Source organism: Loxodonta africana, chromosome 18 (assembly GCF_030014295.1).
Source record: "Loxodonta africana isolate mLoxAfr1 chromosome 18, mLoxAfr1.hap2, whole genome shotgun sequence".
NCBI classification, from domain to species: Eukaryota; Metazoa; Chordata; class Mammalia; order Proboscidea; family Elephantidae; genus Loxodonta; species Loxodonta africana.
In genome coordinates this window covers 26,374,378-26,392,758 of record NC_087359.1, presented here as the reverse complement: position 1 = coordinate 26,392,758, position 18,381 = coordinate 26,374,378, and the positions used below count along the sequence as shown (strand labels likewise).

At 51.0% G+C, this 18,381-nt stretch overlaps 1 protein-coding gene across 1 annotated transcript in view; it reads right to left on the bottom strand.

Moving 5' to 3' along the window:
- Window positions 1–283: 283 nt before the first annotated feature.
- CACNG4 (calcium voltage-gated channel auxiliary subunit gamma 4) overlaps window positions 284–18,381 on the bottom strand; it is a 67,205-nt gene continuing 49,107 nt past the window's right edge. Inside the window, exons 2-4 of the mRNA XM_064270373.1 lie at window positions 15,777–15,860; window positions 5,486–5,626; window positions 284–822 (exon numbers count right to left, since the gene is read on the bottom strand). Coding sequence (XP_064126443.1) covers window positions 284–822; window positions 5,486–5,626; window positions 15,777–15,860 — 764 coding nt within the window. The remainder of the gene's footprint in view (window positions 823–5,485; window positions 5,627–15,776; window positions 15,861–18,381) is intronic.

Sequence of the window (18,381 nt, the reverse complement as noted above, 5' to 3'; positions counted from 1 at the left end):
TTTTCCCAGGTTGGCCAAGGCTACCAGCCTCAGAAAAGCTCTCGGAGCCTCCAGGGAGGCTCCAGAGTCCTGAGGCATCAAAATACCTTCTGTGGGATAAAGTCAGTCTTCAGCTTCAGTCAGTCACAGGCCCGATTCCAGTCTAAGCCAGCCACGACACCATCTGGGGATCAGGGAGGATTGGGTTTGGCTTCAGTTCATTGACTAAGGATCCACTGCCCTCCTGTTTGATCCAAACAGCCGTTCTGGGAAGAGGCCGGTGTTGAGAGGAAGGGGTGGTGGCTCACACGGGGGTTGTCCGCCGGTTCAGCATGCTGATGTGGAAACCTTCCTTCAGGTCCTGCTGGAGAAAGTCGTGCACCTGCAGGAAGCTGGCCTCCTGGTCGGGGCTGTAGCTGGCAGCAGTGGTCACCTTGAGGGGCTCCCTGGTCAGCGTGTACATGGACAGCTCGCCCATGGGGATGGCCCCTGCGATCTTCAGGCCCACGGGCGACGTGTCCCTGGAGGGCGAGGCCTCAGTGGACCGTGAGCTGGAGCGTGAGCGCCGTCGCCGGTACCTGTAGCTTGGCATCCTGGCGTAAGGAGAAGAGGAAGAGGCCTTAAGGAACTCCCGTTTGGTCTTAAATCTCAACTCTTTATTTTTCTCAATGTAAATGTTCACTGCCAGGACGCCCACGGTCTCAGCCACAATAAAAGACAGGGCTCCAAAGTAGAATGACCAGCCGTAGTTGTAGTGATTTTTCTTGTCTTCATCTCGCTTGTCACTTGGGTCACCTGTGTTGCTGGAAATGTATACGATAATGCCAATGATGTTGCTGAGGCCTGAAAGGGAAGTGGGTGGGAAGCACGGGAGGTGGGAGTAGGGGGGACAGAGAGAGACAGAGGTTAGACCCACAGCTGGACCGACAGATAGGGAACAGGAGGTCGGAGGAAGGCCTGTGGTCTTCCCCTCCCCTTGACGAGTACTTCTTTATTCTGGTTGTTAATTTTCCTTTTAATTAATTAAATTTGGTTGGTTGATACAGAGCAAAATTTGAATGAAGACTGTAATAAAACACAAGTCTCCTAACCACCCAGTTTCCTTCTTGCAGGCAACAATGTTATCCTCTTTCTTACATCCTTCTGGAAGTCTCTCTCTCTCTCTCTCACACACACACACACACACACGAATGAATACACATATTTCTTTTTCATTTACATGATACTCTTTGGCCCCTTGCTTTTTCACCTAACAGCGCATCTGAGAGACGGTTCTGTATCAGGACGTGAAAAACCGTCTCCATCTTCCTAACTGCACGTGCCATCCACCATATGGAAACCCTGCTGGCGTAGTGGTTAAGGTTAAAGGTCAGCAGTTTGAATCCGCTAGGTGCTCCTTGGAAGCCTTATGGGGCAGTCCTACTCTGTTCTATAGGGTTACTACGAGTCGAAATTGACTTGACAGCAACAAGGTTTTTTTTTTTTCATCCACCATATGGACGTCTCACTTTCTGGTACAAACTGAATTATGTCCCCACAAAAGATATGGTAAGTCCTAACCCATGTACCATGGAGCCCTGGTGGTGCAGTGGTTAAGTGCTAGACTGCTAACGGAAAGGTCAGTGGTTCAAACCCACCAGCTACTCTGTGCGAGAAAGATGTGGCAGTCTGCTTCCATAAAGACTACAGCCTTGGAAACCCTATGGGCAGTTCTACTTTGTCTTATAGGGTTGTTATGGGTCAGAATTGACTCAGTGGCAGTGGGTAACCCCTGTACCTGTGAATGTGGCCCTGTTTGGAAATAGTATTTGAAGATGTGAGTTAACATGAGGTCATACTCAGGGGGGGAGGGGTGATCCTAAACCATCACGAGCATGTTCTTATAAAAGTGGAGAGACACAGAGCGAAGAACACCATGGGCTCTGGAGGCTGACAACCCTTTGCCACTGTGTGACCTCAGTCAGGTCACCTGTTGCCCTGAGCACCTAGCACAGCATCTGGGGTTAACACGTGGGGGGTTGGGTTAGTGTAATTCTTCTTTCCTTGCAAAACAAACTCCAGGACAGTATTCAAATGTCACAGCAGGGACTTCCTTAATTGTTCACACTTGGAAAAATCCGATGGCTCATTAAAGGAGGCAGGTGGAAGAAGGAATGTGGTATGTTCCTGCCCACTGCCCTCTGCTCAGCCCCTCCACCCTGGAGTGTCTGATCTCTGCTCTGGGCTGAGGTGAAGAAGGGACAGGAGGAGAAGAGAAGGGACAGGAGGAGAAGAGAAGGGAAGGGCATCGGGAACATGGTGAGGAGGGCAGTTCCTGCTTCTTTACAAGTGAAGAACAAGAGCAGGAGCTGCTGAAGGAGACCCTGACCCTTACTAACACACACAACACACATATTCACACACCACTCCCCAGACACACACATACTCTCACTCCTCAGGCACACACACACCACAATACACATACACCATACTTCTCAGACAGACACATACCACACGTATACACACACCACACACACCACTCCTCAGACACATACCACACACATACACATGCATCACACTCCTCAAACACAAATACCTCATACATATACCACTCCTCAGACATGCACATACACCACACAGACACACACATACCATTCCTCAAACACGCACACACCACACACCACTTCTTAGACACACACACCACATACATACACACACCACACTCCTCAGATATACACACACATCACACATAACATATACCACACTTCTCAGACACACACACACCACACTCCTCAGATATACACACACACCACACATACACATATACCACACTCCTCAGATATACACACACACCACACATACACATATACCACACTCCTCAGACACACACACTACACTCCTCAGATACACACACACACCACACATACACATATACCACACTCCTCAGACACACACACTACACACATACACAAACCACTGGAGCTCAGGCGCCCTTCCCAGAGCCAGCGCAGTTCCACCTCACCAGTCTGGCGCGAGAAAAAAGATGCTTTGAAAGCAAAAACACTGTTGGGATGGGACAGGGAGCTATGATAAGAATTAAGGAAATAATTGCTTTGTAACATTTTTCACATTTATTTACTGGCACGAGGCCTAAGAAGTCATGTGGCTCCTGCCCTTCCTGACAGGGAGCCCTGTTGTACTTTTATCTGAACGCCACATGTAATGCTGGAACCTTCAGGATATTTCTAGCTAAGCACCAGCATCTCGCTGACCCTTCTGGAGTTAGAAAAGAACTTTGCCCTGACAGGTGTCCCCTCTATGCTCTACTGGCAACTCAGGCCAGAAAACCTCGGGCCTACCCTGACCGCTACACTGACTGCTCGACAGTGTACTGACTGGCCAAGAGCCACTAGCTGGCCACTCACCAGCTGTGAGCCCCGCCTCAGCCTTGAATTTTTCCATGTCTGCAGTAGCAAGGAACACATTCATTTGCCTCTGCTGGGGCTCAGAAGAGTTGGCAGTGTTCAACCATTTTAGAATGGTTGTTGTTGTTAGGTGCCATCGAGTCAGTTCCAACTCATAGCGACCTTATAGGGCAGAGTAGAACTACCCCATAGGGTTTCCAAGGAGCGGCTGGTGGACTTGAACTGCTGACCTTTTGGTTAGCTGCCAGGCTCTTAACGACCATGCCACCTGGGATCCTTTGGAGTGGTTGGGAAGGCGGTAAGGTCCCTGAGTAGGGTAAATGGTCTGTGCTCGACTACTAACCTAAAGGTTGGCAGTTCAAACCCACTCAGTGGTGATCGCTCCCCTAAAGATTATAGCCTAGAAAACCCTATGGGGCAGTTCTACTCTGTCCTAAGGGTCGCTATGAGTTAGAATCAACTCGACAGTAATGGGTTTGGCTTTTGGTTTTCAGGCACGCAGTATGTTACTAGGATCCATACTTCTGTGGGTGGGTTTTCCTGGGTCACATTTCTGGAGGGCAGCAGGGGGTGATTCTGAAGGTGTTTTTAGCTTCCTCTTAGCCAGGGGAGTTGGGGCTGTCAAGACAGGGAGGGAAGTCTGCCCTGCTCTCTGCTGAGCCTCCTTGCTTGCTCTGCCCCAGGCACATCAGACTTCTTTGTTCTTACAGAGAAGAAACTTCCCCAGCTAGGAGAAGGGCAGCAACAGCTTCAGAGCCATCCCCACTGCCCCTCGAAAGTGCGACCCAGGATAGCTTGAAGAAGTATGGATCTCAGTAACACGCCACATGTTTCTAATTCATGCCCACTCTTGCGCAGTGGTTAAGCACTTGGCTGCTAACTGAAAGGCTGGTGGTTAGAACCCACGAGCTGCTCTGGGGGAGAAAGATGTGGCAATCTGCTTCTGTAAAGATTACAACCTTGGAAACCCTATGGGGCAGTTCTACTCTGTCCTATAGGGTCACTGTAAGTTGGAATTGACTTGATGGCAATGGGTATTTTTTTGTTTGTTTTGTTTTGTTTTCTGGCCCTTAAAGAGGGCTTTGTCCTCTGCAGGGTACACCTGTCCTGTCTTTACCGGGCCACTCCTTCGAGTCCTGGCCTCACATGACTCCTCCTGGTACTTCCCCAACTCCCTGACTCAGTCAGACTCCCCTGATACAGGTGCGCAGAGCACCTGGCACTTCTTCTTTGGGGCACTCTGCACACCTGGACTTCTCAAGTTAATTAACAAACCAGTTTCTGTGGCGTTGACTTTGACTCATGGCAACCACATGTGCTCCATGAGGTTTTTTTTTTTTTTGGATGAGCACTTTGTTGTTGTTATTATTGAAAATACACACAGTCGTTCACCATTTCAACAATTTCTACATGTACAACTCAGTGACACTGAGGCATTGATTCTACTCTTCAAGTTGTGCAAACATTCTCACCAGCCTTTTCCAAATTGTCCCACCACCAGTGACTTAAACTCTTGCCCCTTAAGCTTCTCATCTAGCCTTTCAGGTTGTTGTCAATTTGGTCTTTTAAAAAGCACAATGCTCAAGACAGCATTACTTATTAAAATAAACTATTTTTTGGTTCAAAGAAGACTTCAGGGAATAGTTTTGCTTTAAAACTTAACGATTATCTCAGTGCAATAGTTTCGGGGGTTCATCTATCCTCAATGGCTCAAGAAAGTCTGGATTCCATGAAAGTTTGAAATTCTGGTCCACATTTTCCCCCCTTTTGATGAGGATTCTTCTATACAATTTTTGATCAAAGTGATCAGTAGCAGTAGGCTCCGTAGGGTTTTCAATGGCTGATTTTTCAGAAGCAGGCTGCCAGACCTTTCTTCCAAGGGCCCTCTAGGTGGACTCAAACTTCCAACCTTTGGGTTAGCAGTGGAGGGTGTTAACCAGGTGCACCACCCAGGGACTCCTCCAGTTAATTACACATGGTGATATTACAGGAATGTGTACTCTCTGACAGTGGAGACAATATTGAATGCATACTTCCCCATGTGTCCAGTCCCTGGCCCAGCGCTGGCACCCAGTGGGGACAGCCGGGGTGAGCAGGCTTACCTGCAGCCACGAAGAGGATGCCGGCACTGAGGACGATGTTGTTCTTGCGGCTGTAGATCCTCCCGGCGCCGATGCAGAGCCCCCCAAGCAGGAGAAGGATGGTGCTGAGGATGGGGAAGACGCTGGAGGCACGCACGATGCCTGGGCGGGGCAGGAGACAACGACAGAGGGCAGTGAGGCTGGCTGCCCATCAGGGCACACAATGGACATTCCCAGGAGGCCCGCAGCTCTTGACACTTCCCCTGGATTCGAAGGTTCCCATCAGGACCTGGAGACGCGTGGAGGGGCAGGATCCGGGACGGGGTGGGGGCAGCTGGAGCCCATACAGGTGAGGCTCCAGGCCTGCTGCTTACTCTCCCCAGTGCCAAGTGCAGAAGCCACATCTGCCCGCAACTCACTTAGGTGCCACGTGGGTGTGGGCTGCACTCCTGCCACGCTCAAAGGGAGGAGAGAGCCCCCTGTGGGCACACAGGAGGCCATGGTAACAGTCATGAGAAGCCTGGATTGTGTCCCATTTGCACGATACCTCACAGCCCTAGAAGCCCTTTCGTGGACACTGTCTCCGTGAAGCTTCTGGAAGGCTAGGAAGTGAGAGGCAGCCCTGATTGGTGGCTGAGGGCACAGGCTTTGGCATTAGATGGTCTGGGTGTGGTTTCTACTCTGCCATGTGCTGGCTGTGTGACCTTAGTCAAGCCACTTCACCTCTCTACGACTCAGTTTCCTCAACTGTGAAATGCGGCTCATAATGGTACCTACTTTCTATGACTGGGTTTGTACATATCAGGTGCTTATCGAAGGGCCTTGTCATAGTATGTGGTTCGTAAGTGACAACCTTCAGTATCATCATCATCGTCATCTCCATCTCCAGGGGACAGATGAGGAAGATGGAAGCTCAGGATGTGCTTGAAGTCACGGAGGAGGCAGCTGGGCAGAGTGGGGCACCCGTGGACCACGGAGTCCCACAGATCTAGATTTACACCTTTGCTCTGCCACTTAATAGCTGGGTGTCCAAGAAGGGTAACTCCCATGGCCATCTTGATTCCCTCTTTTATAATCTGGGGATATTAATAATATCTACCTGTATGGGGTTGAATTGTGTCTCCAAAAAGATATATCCAAGTCCTAGCCCCTGGTGCCTGTAAATGTGACCTTATTTCGAAGAAGTGTCCTTGCAGATATAGTCAAGAGAAGGATGTCAAGAAGAGAGCATCCTGGATGAGCCAGGTGGATCCTAAACCCAATGACAAGTGTCATTAGAAGAGAAAGGCAGAAGGAGATTGGAGACAGGCAGAAGAGGAGAAGGTGATTTAAAGACAGTCGCAGAGACTGAAGTGATGCTGCCACAAGCCAAAGAATGCCAGGAGCCACCAGAGCTGGAAGAGTCAGGGAAAGATCCCCCCTAGGGCCTCTGGAGGGAGCATAGCCCCACTGACACCTTGCTTTCAGACTTCGGACTTCAAAGCTGTGAGAGAATACATTTCTGTTGCTTCAAGCCACCAAGCTTGTGGTAATTTATTACAGCAGCCCTATTGTTGCTGTCGGGTCAGCCCCAACTCATGGTGACCCCATAGACAACAGAACGAAATGCTGCCTAGTCCTGCACCATCCCATGATCGGTTGGGTATCGGATCGTTGTGATCCACTGTTTCCACTGACTGATTTTCAGAAGTAGATCACCAGGACCTTCCTCCTGGTCTGTCTTAGTCTAGAAGCTCCTCTGAAACCTGTCTGGCATCACAGCAACACGCTAGCCTCCACTGACAGACGGGTGGTGGCTGCACACGAGGTGCACTGGCTGGGAATTGAACCTGGGTCTCTCACTTGGGAGGCAGGAATTCTACCACTGAACCAGCACTGCCCTCTACAGCAGCCCTAGGAAACGAATATACTACCTCGCATAGTAAGGGCTTAGGGGCTGTGGCTTCCCTTCCCTCAGCATCTGGGACTGGAAGGGAGGGCAGAAGGAAAAGAATGGGGGCATGAGGGGAAGCCCAGAGGTTGGCCTCCCCCATGTGCCTGCCATCTCCTGGCCCAGTTGAAATCCCAGCCACAGGGACATGCAGTAGCCCCGGCTGGGGACAGGGAGTCAGGAGTGCTGGCAGGCTCCAACCTCCTTGGGCAGCTGAGCTGGTTTGGAGTCTCTCAGCCTCTGAAGGCAGCATTTGTCTCCTTTTTGTGAGCCCCCCAGTGTATGCCCCTTGCTTCACAGAAAGGAGATTGTTTGGGGCATTAAATGAACCCTTCTCTCTGGCACCTCCTCCTCTCCAGTCCTCCCTCTGCCTTCTCACAGCCACAGGCTCTAGGATGAAGTTGCCTGTGTGTTTCTGAAATGTGCCCCTGAGCTATGCAGGCCAGAAAAGGCCAGGTCAGGTGCCCCATGCTCTTCAGTAATCCGGGAAGCCTGATGCCTTTAAGGTCACTGAGGACCTGGCCTGGCTCAGAGCAACCACCCTGCCCACGTAAATCCTGTGAGCACCTGTTCCTTCCCATATAGCCTCATTCCTTAACTCTGGATATGCAAACACTGACTGGGGTTGCCTCGGACAGTGATGCAGGTCAGGCGCTGCACAACGCACATGGCTGAGGGACGAGTAGGGGCTGAAGCCCAGCCCAAACCGTGCTTCTGAATCAAGCTCTGGTGTAAAAATGGTGTGGTGGGGACATCTCACCTACCCTAACTTCACAAGGGGGAAGAACCAACATCAACAGCCCAAGGCTCTTTCCTATGAGGCAGAGGTCAGGCATACCTCCACCCTCCAAACTTTTTACCAATTCTGACACCAGCCATCCCTTCCATGGCACTCTCTACACCTCTGCTGGGTTTGCTAATTCGTTGCAATAGCTACACAGAACTCACAGACCATATTCACAGTTATGGGATTTATTTGGGAAGTAAAAGGTTATAATCCAGGATCAGGAATGACGTAGGATATAGTTGTTGGGTCAGGACAGCTCCTTGGCCATGCCCACAGGCAGGCCTCTCTCTGGTCCTCCACCCTTCTGCCCCTCAGCCCAGCCTTTGCCCTGCTCAGGCAAGTGTAACAAAGCTCTTTAGCTCCGTCAATAAATGTGCAGGGACAGCCCATTCTGCCAGCAAGGCTTGGCCCGAAGGTGCTCAGTTCTCTCACTTCACAGGCCGGCAAGCCTAGCTCTATTGACAAGTACCTAGAGGCAGGGGCTGTCTTAGGTTGGTTTCTCCCTGTGAAAACATTCCTTCCCATCTACATTGCTTCAGAGGTAGAGTGCCTCCTCCCCCACAACTTGCCCGGAGTCTGAGTTCTGGGGGCTTGCTGTGTATTGCTGTTAGGTGCAATCAAGTCAGTTCTGACTCACAGTGACCTTAGGTACAACAGAACGAAACACTGCCTGGTCCTGCGCCATCCTCACAATTACTGCTATGTTTGAGCTCATTGTGTCACTGTGTCAATCCATCTCTTTGAGGGTCTTCCTCTTTTTCAAAGACCCTCTACTTTACAAAGTATGATGTCCTTCTCCAAGGACTGGTTTCTCCTTATGTCCAAAGTCGGGGGTGGATTAACCAGTAAGCAAGGTACAAACAGGCTTACAGTGAGCAAGGTACGCATGGGTTTAATTGCAGCCTATGCTGAAATTGTGCACTACAGTTTAGTAAGTAAGCACAAGTAAGCCCCGTGTATGTTCCTTATTGGGTAATCCATCCCTGCCTGGAGGCACCCCACTCCACCAGGAAGCCTCCTGCCCAAAAGCGCTCAACACTTTTGGTCTGTGGGTTGGCACACCAGGGCTGGGAAGCCCACTGTGCTGTCTCATACCATCTCCTGGTTCTGCTCCTGCTGCTTCTCACCATCTCACACCATCTCCAGTGTTGCAGCTCTTTTTCTCTGTCTTCTGGGTCTAGGAGGTTCTTCTTAGTACACGGACCCTGGGTCCAAAGGATGTGCTCTGCTTCTACGCTTTTTCTTGGTGGTAGTGAGGTTCCCCCTTTCCACCTCTGGGGTGGCTCTTTTTAAGCTTAGCAGGACGGCAAAACTGACCAATCCCCTTGTTAGGCTTTCATACACCTTATTTGCACAGTCCCACAGCCCACACGGTTCCACACACCTTATTTGCTTTATTAGCAAGCTGTCCAATTCTGTTGGTGGGCCACAAGCACCTTATTTGCATAGTCCCACTCAGTCATTTGATGAGAGTTACAATACCATTGCCAGAAAGGCCATATAAAAGGGATCCATTGCACCGCAGGTCACCCCCGGCCATGGTTCTTTCATACCGGGAGGATAACTTTTCCCTCCCAATCATTTTACCAGTCCAAAACAGTCATTAGCAATTAGTCCTTCAGTAGTAGGTTACTCAGGTACCAGCCATTCAGGTCTGCTGCAGGTGTCCATCTGATCTGGTCAGGTTCTCCAAAAGTCATCTTGGCTTCACCGTTTCTGGTGTCTGATAAACTTTAACTGAGAGAAAATTATTCCCTTGCTCTAAGCCTCAGTGGTATCAGCATAGCAAATTCTTTTAGCGACTTTAGGTTTGACCACTGTGCTACAGTCCAGCAGTGCCTCCCCCTTAGTGCATCTTTCATACTGAAAGCTTTTACAATTAATTTTTACAATCACAATTAATCCTGTTAACAAACAACACTCATAACTGAATCATATGATCCTATCAGCATCTTTTTCCATCCTCTCTTCCCCAGGCCCATCAGGAAAAGAGGAATCTATTCAGTGAGGATTCTCCCTTGTTCCCCTCATTTTGAGTGTAAGCACACTCATTAAAGCATGGAAGCCAGCCACTTCATGGCTTTATCTCCCCGTTTTAGATAGCCAGTGTTTAAACTGTCTGTCCCTATCAAACCAGTACTCTGAGGAGACATGCATGTTCCTTTGTCTGAAGAATATTCTGTTCTGGTTGGAATTTTGAACAACTGCATTCATTAAGCAAAGTCCAGTCCAGAGCAAGCCATCAAATTGCAGCAATTTACTCCAGTTCACAGTGTCAAACATCTTTCTCTCTCTTCATTCAGTTGGGTCCTGGTCAGCTCATCCCCAGCCCCCATGGGCTTGATCAATGGGTACCTGCCCTAGGCTTGGGACTCTATACACTTCCCTGCCCTTCAGACCAGCCAGTCCCTTCTCTCTCTCTCTCATTCCTAGCCCTCATGGGCGAGGTCAACAGGCACCACCTGTAGGCTCAGGAGTCCACACAACTCCCTGCACTTCAGACCAGTTAGCCTTTTCTCACCTTCTCCCATCCCTAGTCTTCATGGATTGGGTCAACAGGTGCCAATGTCCAAATTCAGCCCATCTCTTCAGGCTGCACCTTCCCTATTTCCACTCATCTCGAGGCCCCAGGTGGTCACTTTATGTGAGCATATCAGGCTGTCTACTCTCTGGTTCCCTTTAACTTCCAGGCCTGGAAAGGGACTCTTCTGATGGGCACTGACATCTTGCCTCAATGCACCCAATGGCAAACAGCTTGCTTGAAGTTCAAAAAGCAAAAGTCATTTCTTTTTTCTTATGGGTCTTTCCTTCAAATGCAAATTTCTTGCTCTCTCAACAGTTCTGGGTGGGTCTGCATGTCTTTTCAAATGCAAATTTCCCAACTGGAAAGATCCTGGGTAGGGCTTAGATTTTCAAGCTAAACCCCCAATACTCTATACACAGGGCTACTGCGTTCAAACGAATAGCGCAAATCCTAGTTCCCCTCTCAGCACAGCCAATCAAGTATTGGCTGAAGGTGGAGTTACACGCTCTCTATAATCTATAATACCCAATATTCATTTCCATCATACATTTATGTCTGTTATACAATACAAAAACCCACTGCCGTCAAGTCGATTCTGACTCATAGTGACCCTGCAGGTCAGAGTAGAGTTGCCCCATAGTGTTTTTCTCTTTGTCTTCTGGGTCTAGGAGCTTCTCAGCACACAGACCCTGGGTCCAAAGGATGCACTCTGCTCCCATCTCTTCTTCTTAGTGGTAGTGAGGTCCCCCTTTCTGTCTCTGGGGTGGCTCATTTTAAGCCTACCAGAGTAGCTAGACTGGCCAATCCCCTCATTAGGGTTCCATACACCTTATTTGCATGATCCCACCCCTGCAGGGTTCCGTGCTCTTATCTGCATTATTAGTCAGCTGTCCAATCCCCTTGATGGGCCACAAGCACCTTATTTGCACAGTCCCACTCAGTCATTTGGTGGGAGTTACAAGACCATTGCTAGAAAGGCCATATAAAAGCGATCCGTCACATTGCACCCGGTAAGGATGTGTGTCTGCCTGGAGGACGGGCACCTCCTTCCAACTCACCTTCGGGCACACCATGGACTTGCAGCAGCCCAACACTCACACCCTGTACAGACATAATCCAACAAACTGAAAATGTGGAGCCTGGAAAAGGGTGCCAGGCCCAGGGCAAGGTGGACGTGACCCCTTGGGGAGCGATATGGCAGGTAGGGTGTGGGGCAGTGACCTCTCAAATACTGACCTTCACAAGGTGTCATGGATTGAATTACGTCCCCCCCAAAAAATGTGTGTATTAACTTGGTTAGGCCATGATTCAGTATTCTGTGGTTGTCCTCCATTTTGTGATTGTAATTTTATGTTAAAAAGGATTAGGGTGGGATTGTAACACCCTTACCAGGTCACATTCCTAATGCAAAGTAAGAGGAGTTTCCCTGTGGTGTGGCCTACACCACCTTTTATCTCTCAAGAGATAAAAGGGAAGGGAAGCAAGCAGAGAGTTGGGAACCTCATATCACCAAGAAAGCAGCACCGAGAGTACAGCCTGTCTTTTGGACCTGAGGTCCCTGCACTGAGATGATCCCAGACCAAGGGACGACTGATGCATCACAAGGATCTTCGTCCAGAGCCAACAGAGAGAGAAGGCCTTCCCCTGGAGCTGGCGCCCTAACTTCAGATTTCTAGCCTACTGGACTCTGAGAGAATGAACGTCTCTTTGTTAAAGCCATCCACTTGTGGTATTTCTGTTACAGCAGCACTAGATGACTAAGACACAAGGGATGGGCCCCATCCGGCCATGGGTCTGCAAGTAGGGGCATTGGCAAGAGCTCTGCAACAGCAACATAACTCAGAACAGAAGCCCGGAAGTCTGGTGTGCTGCACCCGGAACCCTGAGCTGCACATGAACAGGCTCTCCCACAGGCAGAAGCACTGTGGAACCTTCCATTACCTTCTCCGACACACCAGCTCTCCACTAGAATGTCAGTTCCAGGAGGGCACTGTTCTTTGTGTTTGTTCACTTTTATATCCCAAGTGCCTGATACAGGGCCTGGCACCTAGCAGGCCCACAATACATTTTAAATGAGTAAATGGATGAATTCTCAGGAACCTTAACCTCTTGAAAACATCAGCCCCCCAGTGGCCCCTCTCCATATTTTTTGGGATCAGCGGTCCGGACATAGGCCAGAGGACTGAATATTGGGAAGCAGGGTGGCCTGAGAAACACAGGTGGGTGGTCGTGGTGACCATGACCTTCGCCTGACCTGCAAAGTTGCTCACTCCCCTCTGGTCCAATGTCACAGGTCCCTGCACCTGGAGGTAAAGGACCATGAGACATAAGCACAGCTCAGTTCCAGGGTCAAACATCCCTTTTTCCTGCAGCCCCTGAAGCTGAGTGGAAAAACAGCCCCCTGCTGGGGAGTTAGTTCTGCCCATCCCCCAACTCCAGCAGCAGCTGGAGATCACAGGCTTCAAAGCTGTCAGTCTTCTCTTCTTGGGCATCTCTGGGCTTGTTAATGAACCTGGCTGGTCTCCCCACAGCATACACTTAAAGAGAACATTTCCTTCCCAAATGAGCTTTAATTGCTGTTGTGCTGTTACCACATTTTATTCGGGAGAAGCACTTCTGTGGCCCTCCCAGCTCGCCCGCCCTCCTGGGTGCTGCTGGTTTGAGGCTGAGCAGGAGCAGGAGCTTGGCTGGTGGGCTACACACACTCCAGGTGCTCCACCTTTCTCCACCCTGCTCTGTGTCCAGAGGCTGACCTTCAGGGACAATGCAGCGGGCCCCTTCCCTCTGGCATCTGGCTGGGTGCAGTGATGGGAGGCCGGGGCAGAGCCTGGCGGGTGGGAGGAGAGTGCAGACAAGGAAGTTATTCCCGCGCTGCCTTCCTACTGGGCTGCTGGACAAAGCGGCCGCATTCCTTCACCAACGGCCTTAGCTCTTGTTCCTTACTGCTCCCCTCTTTGGGGGTTCCCAGACCTGCCTCCTTCATCTGTTCACACCTAGGAGTGGCAAGGGCTCCCTGCTGTTGTTAGCCCTGAGGTGCTGCACCATCCTTTTTGGGTTTCCTTAATCTTCACCCCATTTGAGTGTGTCATCTGCTTCCTGCTGGGACCTCAGGATGCCATACTGGCTGACCTCTGGGTTGATGGGTCGGTCAGGAGGCCAACCCGGAAAGAGATGTCAGAGCTCTGGCGACCATGAGGGGACACGCCAGGTGAGTAAAGAGGAAAGTTGTTGTTAGCTGCTGTTGAGTTGGTCCCCACTCATAGTGACCCCATGTACAGTGGAATGAAATGCTACCCGGTCCTGCATCATGATCAGTTGTGGATTGGACCATTGTGATCCACAGAGTTTTCAATGGCTGATTTTTGCAAGTAGATCGCCAGGCCTTCCTTCCTAGTTTGTCTTAGTCTAGAAGATCTGCTGATATCCGTTCAGCATCATAGCAACATGCAAACCTCACTGACAGACAGAAGATGGCTGTTCATGAGGCATATTAGCTGGGAATTGAAGCCGGGTCTCCTGTATGGGAGTTGAGAATTCTACTGCTGAACCACCAATGCCAGAGGACTAGCCAGAACCAATGCCCATAACCGCAGGCAAGTTCAAGTGGTAGATGGAGAGCGAAGTGTCTCCTGAGGGTCCAGGCACCTTTTTCATCACAGTTCCAGAGTTGGTCATGAGGCAAATCTACCTCTAGAGCCTCAAGAATTACCTGATGGCCTGGGGCTGGGAAGAGAAGGGCAGGTTTTAAGTTAGGGTTAATTTTTGATGGAGCTCTCCCATGGGCTGAGCACCAATGGCTGCCGCAGATAACTGTGCAGGCCAGAGGCCGTATTAACTTGAAGGGAGAAACTCATGCCATGGTCTATGCAAGCGGCATCCCTCTAGTTGTGCAGTGTGCAACCTGCACAACCATCTGTGGTGGCCCTTTGGGAATCTCCTTTACTTGGTTTCCTGTGGGCCCCCAGTAAGCAGAAACAGAAGATAGGCAGGAGAGGGAGGAGAAGGTGATGGGGTAGTGAGGAGAGGCAGCATTCTGGCCAAATTATTTCAGGTTCTAGGCCTGGCATGCTGTTCTCTTTCACTCGATGACTCAGAATCAAAAGGCTTTCTCTTAGAAAAACCAATCCATGAGCAGATGCAGAGTGAACTGAGCTCCTTTTGAGGGCACTAGTATCGATTCTCCATAAATGAAGCCGGGGCCTGTGCCCCCAGGGGTGCTGCTGTGAGCAGCTCTGCAGGTGTCTTGGCTAATGCGGAAGGGAAAATGACTCCGTAACGCTGCTGCCTTTTCCATTTCCAGGCTCCTGCCTTGGCTGCGGCTCCAGCCTCCTCCCAGGGAGGAGATGTGGATTCAGGGTGTGGGGCTAGCCTTGTCCTGCGGGGCTCAGCAAATACTGGGCGTCAGCCTAGGGGGTGCAGTCCAGGCACAGGACCCCAGTAGGGCCAAGGGCTCAGGGGTAGCCCATGGGCAGAGGAAGTGGCTCCTCCAGCTGGTGCTGAAGACATGTGCGGCCCGCCCACTAGAAGCTGCCCCTGCTGCCTTCCCCACCTTCCCCCAAAGGCCACCAGGCAGCCTTCTGGGATAGTGGGCTCCCTCTAAGGCTATTTTGGCCTTAGTGTGAATTTTCAAGAATAGAATGCTGAGGGAATGCTAGAGCGGGCAGATCTAGTCCCAGCAGGACAAGGTACTTGGGGTGCCATATCTCCCGAGGGATGCCCGGCCTGGGCGGGGCCTGTATCTTTAACCTCCCTCGTCCCACCTCCAGCCAATTGGCTCCTCTGAAGCTAGCCACACCCACACCAGCATCCTCTCTGCCCAGGCCTCAGTCTACCCAGCAGTGGGGCACAGGCCTATGAGTCCAGCGCCTCCGCCAGGTCACCCACTAGTTACAGTAAAACTGAACAAAACTCTATTCTCTGATCTAACTATTTCGGAATCCGAGAGGCAGTGACACCAGCATCCAGAGCAAACTACTGCCTCCACACCTACAGGGCCCATCTTTCCTCCAGCTGCCAGACCCTCCACAGGCTCCCCTCTGCACAAAGGCAGCAAAGTGTTCTTGATACTCACGAAGGAGGTACTCGGAGCTGTCATGGTCGTAATCATTGTCCTCGGGGAAGTGATTGATCCGGAAGCAGTGCCCTTTATAGATCCCTGGGGGGAATAACAGGAAGAGAACATTGTAAATGTTCTATGGGTTCACTCATCCATTCATCCCAGACAGGCTTACTGTGGGAGCCAGCTTCCAGGCAGGCCCTGGGGGTGGAGAGAGAGGACAGGCCGCCCAGAAGTCCCAGTCTGGTGGGCACAGGTATATACACAGAGCACAGCTACACGTGTGAGAAGTGCCCCAGGTGCGGACGCCTTGGGGGCCTAGAGAGGGAAGCCCCCCTCAGCCTGCAGGAGTCAGGAAGGGGCCCAAAGGCGACTGTTAGGGGTTGATTTGGGTCCACAAAAACATGTGTTCAAGTCCTAAACCTTGGTACCTGTGAATGTGACCTTGTTTGGAAATAGTGTCTTTGCAGATGTAATTAGTTAACATGCAGTCATACGGGAGTAGTGTGGCCCTAATCCAACATGACTCGTGTCCTTATAAGAAGAGAAGACACAGAGACAGACACCTAGAGAGGAAACGGTGTGTGAAGACAGTGGTAGAGACTGAAGTAGTGCTGCCACAAGCCAAGATACGCCTAGGACCACCAGACACTAGAAGGGGCAAGGAGGGATCCTCCCCAGCTCTGCCCTCCCTGAACCTTCACAGAGAGCATCACCCTACCAATGCCTTGATTTCAGACTTCCAGCTTCTAGAACTGTGAGAGAATACATTTCTAATTTCTGTTGTTCTGAGTTGCCCAGTCATGGTATTTGTTAGGGCCACGGTAGGAAACAAATACAGTGACCACATCATACATGGTCCAAATCTGGACGTCTGTGAGAGTGAAAGGACCTCTTGCTGAGACAAGAGGCGTCAAGCAGAACTGTCCTGGGAAAACAGGATGTATGATCCCCATACCCAAGGGGACCCTAGAGCCAAGTCTTGAGAAATGACAAGGAATTTGCTCACTAGGAATAGGGTGAGGTGGGGGCTTCCAGGCAGAGAAGCAAGATGAGCAAAGGCAGAGGTGGTGGAGCCTGGCATGTTTGGGGATCATGGAAGTTCAGTGTCACTAGAGTTTAGTAGGACCTGTGTAAGAGTGAGGGCCTGGGGTTGAAGAGGTGGCAGGAGGCCGTATCAGGAGGGACTATAGGTCATAGGTACATCATGACGAATCTGCCCCTGTGGTGCCTGTCTTCTGTCTCTTTCCCTCTTTCTCAAACACACAGTTATGTGAATCCCTCCTAAGGAACACCCCAAATCTGCACATAGTTGGCAACATGATCCCAATCCCCTCATTCGGTGTGATCAAAGGAAGAGGACACAGGGCAAGAGACACTTTCAGAAAGGCTGAGTCCATATCCTGACTGGTTTCCGCTCTCCACCCTGTGAAGTGGCCTTCACAGGGTGGGAGACACGACCCATCCTTCCTTCCAGAACCTTCCATCTAGCTCTCCCAGCCCCTGCTCCCCTGGAGTCTGGGAATGCCCATCATAAAACTGGACACAGGTGGAGAGGGGGGTGCGCAGGGTGTCGTGACTTGCCCGTGCCCGCCACCCCTTCACTCCCTGGTCAGCCTACCCACTCCTGCAGATGGACAGCAAGGAGCTCACCTTGACATCCACATGGACAGGCTGGGGTTGTTTCCAGCTGGGGCCAATCTTTTTCTGCAGCTGCTGCCAAGCATCCTGCTGGCCTCCAGCAGCCCTTCTGGCCGTGCCTGACCTCACTGTCGGGAGACAATCTTAGAAGCATCCCCCTCTCGGTATTTCCAATTGGGAGAGGCCTCTAATGAGCTCGGAGCATGCTGCTCTGCCACCCCAGTTACCAATTAGCTGCTTTACCAGCTGGCTTCCCCAAACCTCCCCCTCGGTCCAGCTTCTTTAACTGCTGCCTCCAAAAAGCGGGGGTGCTCAGTAAGGATCCCTCCTTCCTGAAAGCCCAAAGGTCTGGGAGGCCGGTGGTGGACGGGCTGGGCTTGGTCAGGGATGGTGGGGAGGCAGAGTGGGGATCTCAGAGGTGATGTCTTGAGGTGGATGATACTACAACCTTGTTGTCTGCGGGGCATGGAACATGAACCAGTTTGCTAACCCCCTTAGTCTCCTCATCTGTAGAATGGGGATAACCATAGCCTTTATCTCATCGGGTTTTAGTAGGATTACATGAGATCATACTTGAAATGCACTTGGGATAATTCTTGGCCCACAGTGATGACGCAGGGAAGTTCACTGCTCTTGGACCCTGAAATAGCCTGCTTTCTACACCGTGTGTCCTTGATCTTTTGTGAGCACATGTTTGTGAGCAAGACGAAAGGGTACGACGGAAGGCAGGTCTCAGGAGGGCTGGGGGTGTGGGGCCCCAGAGGCCAGGGCCCTGGAGGTGAGTCCTCCCTGAGCTACTTCCCCAGTGGACATGGGGACATGCTCCCAGAGAGAAGAGGCCTCCCGGGGGGCCACATAACCCTGGTACCAGAGTGGGCCAGCTGCATCCTTCCCTCACTCCTCGTTCCCACGGCGCAAATTCAGAATGTTCATGGAGATGAAAAATGGGCATCTTTCTAGACTCGGGGATGGTTAGCTG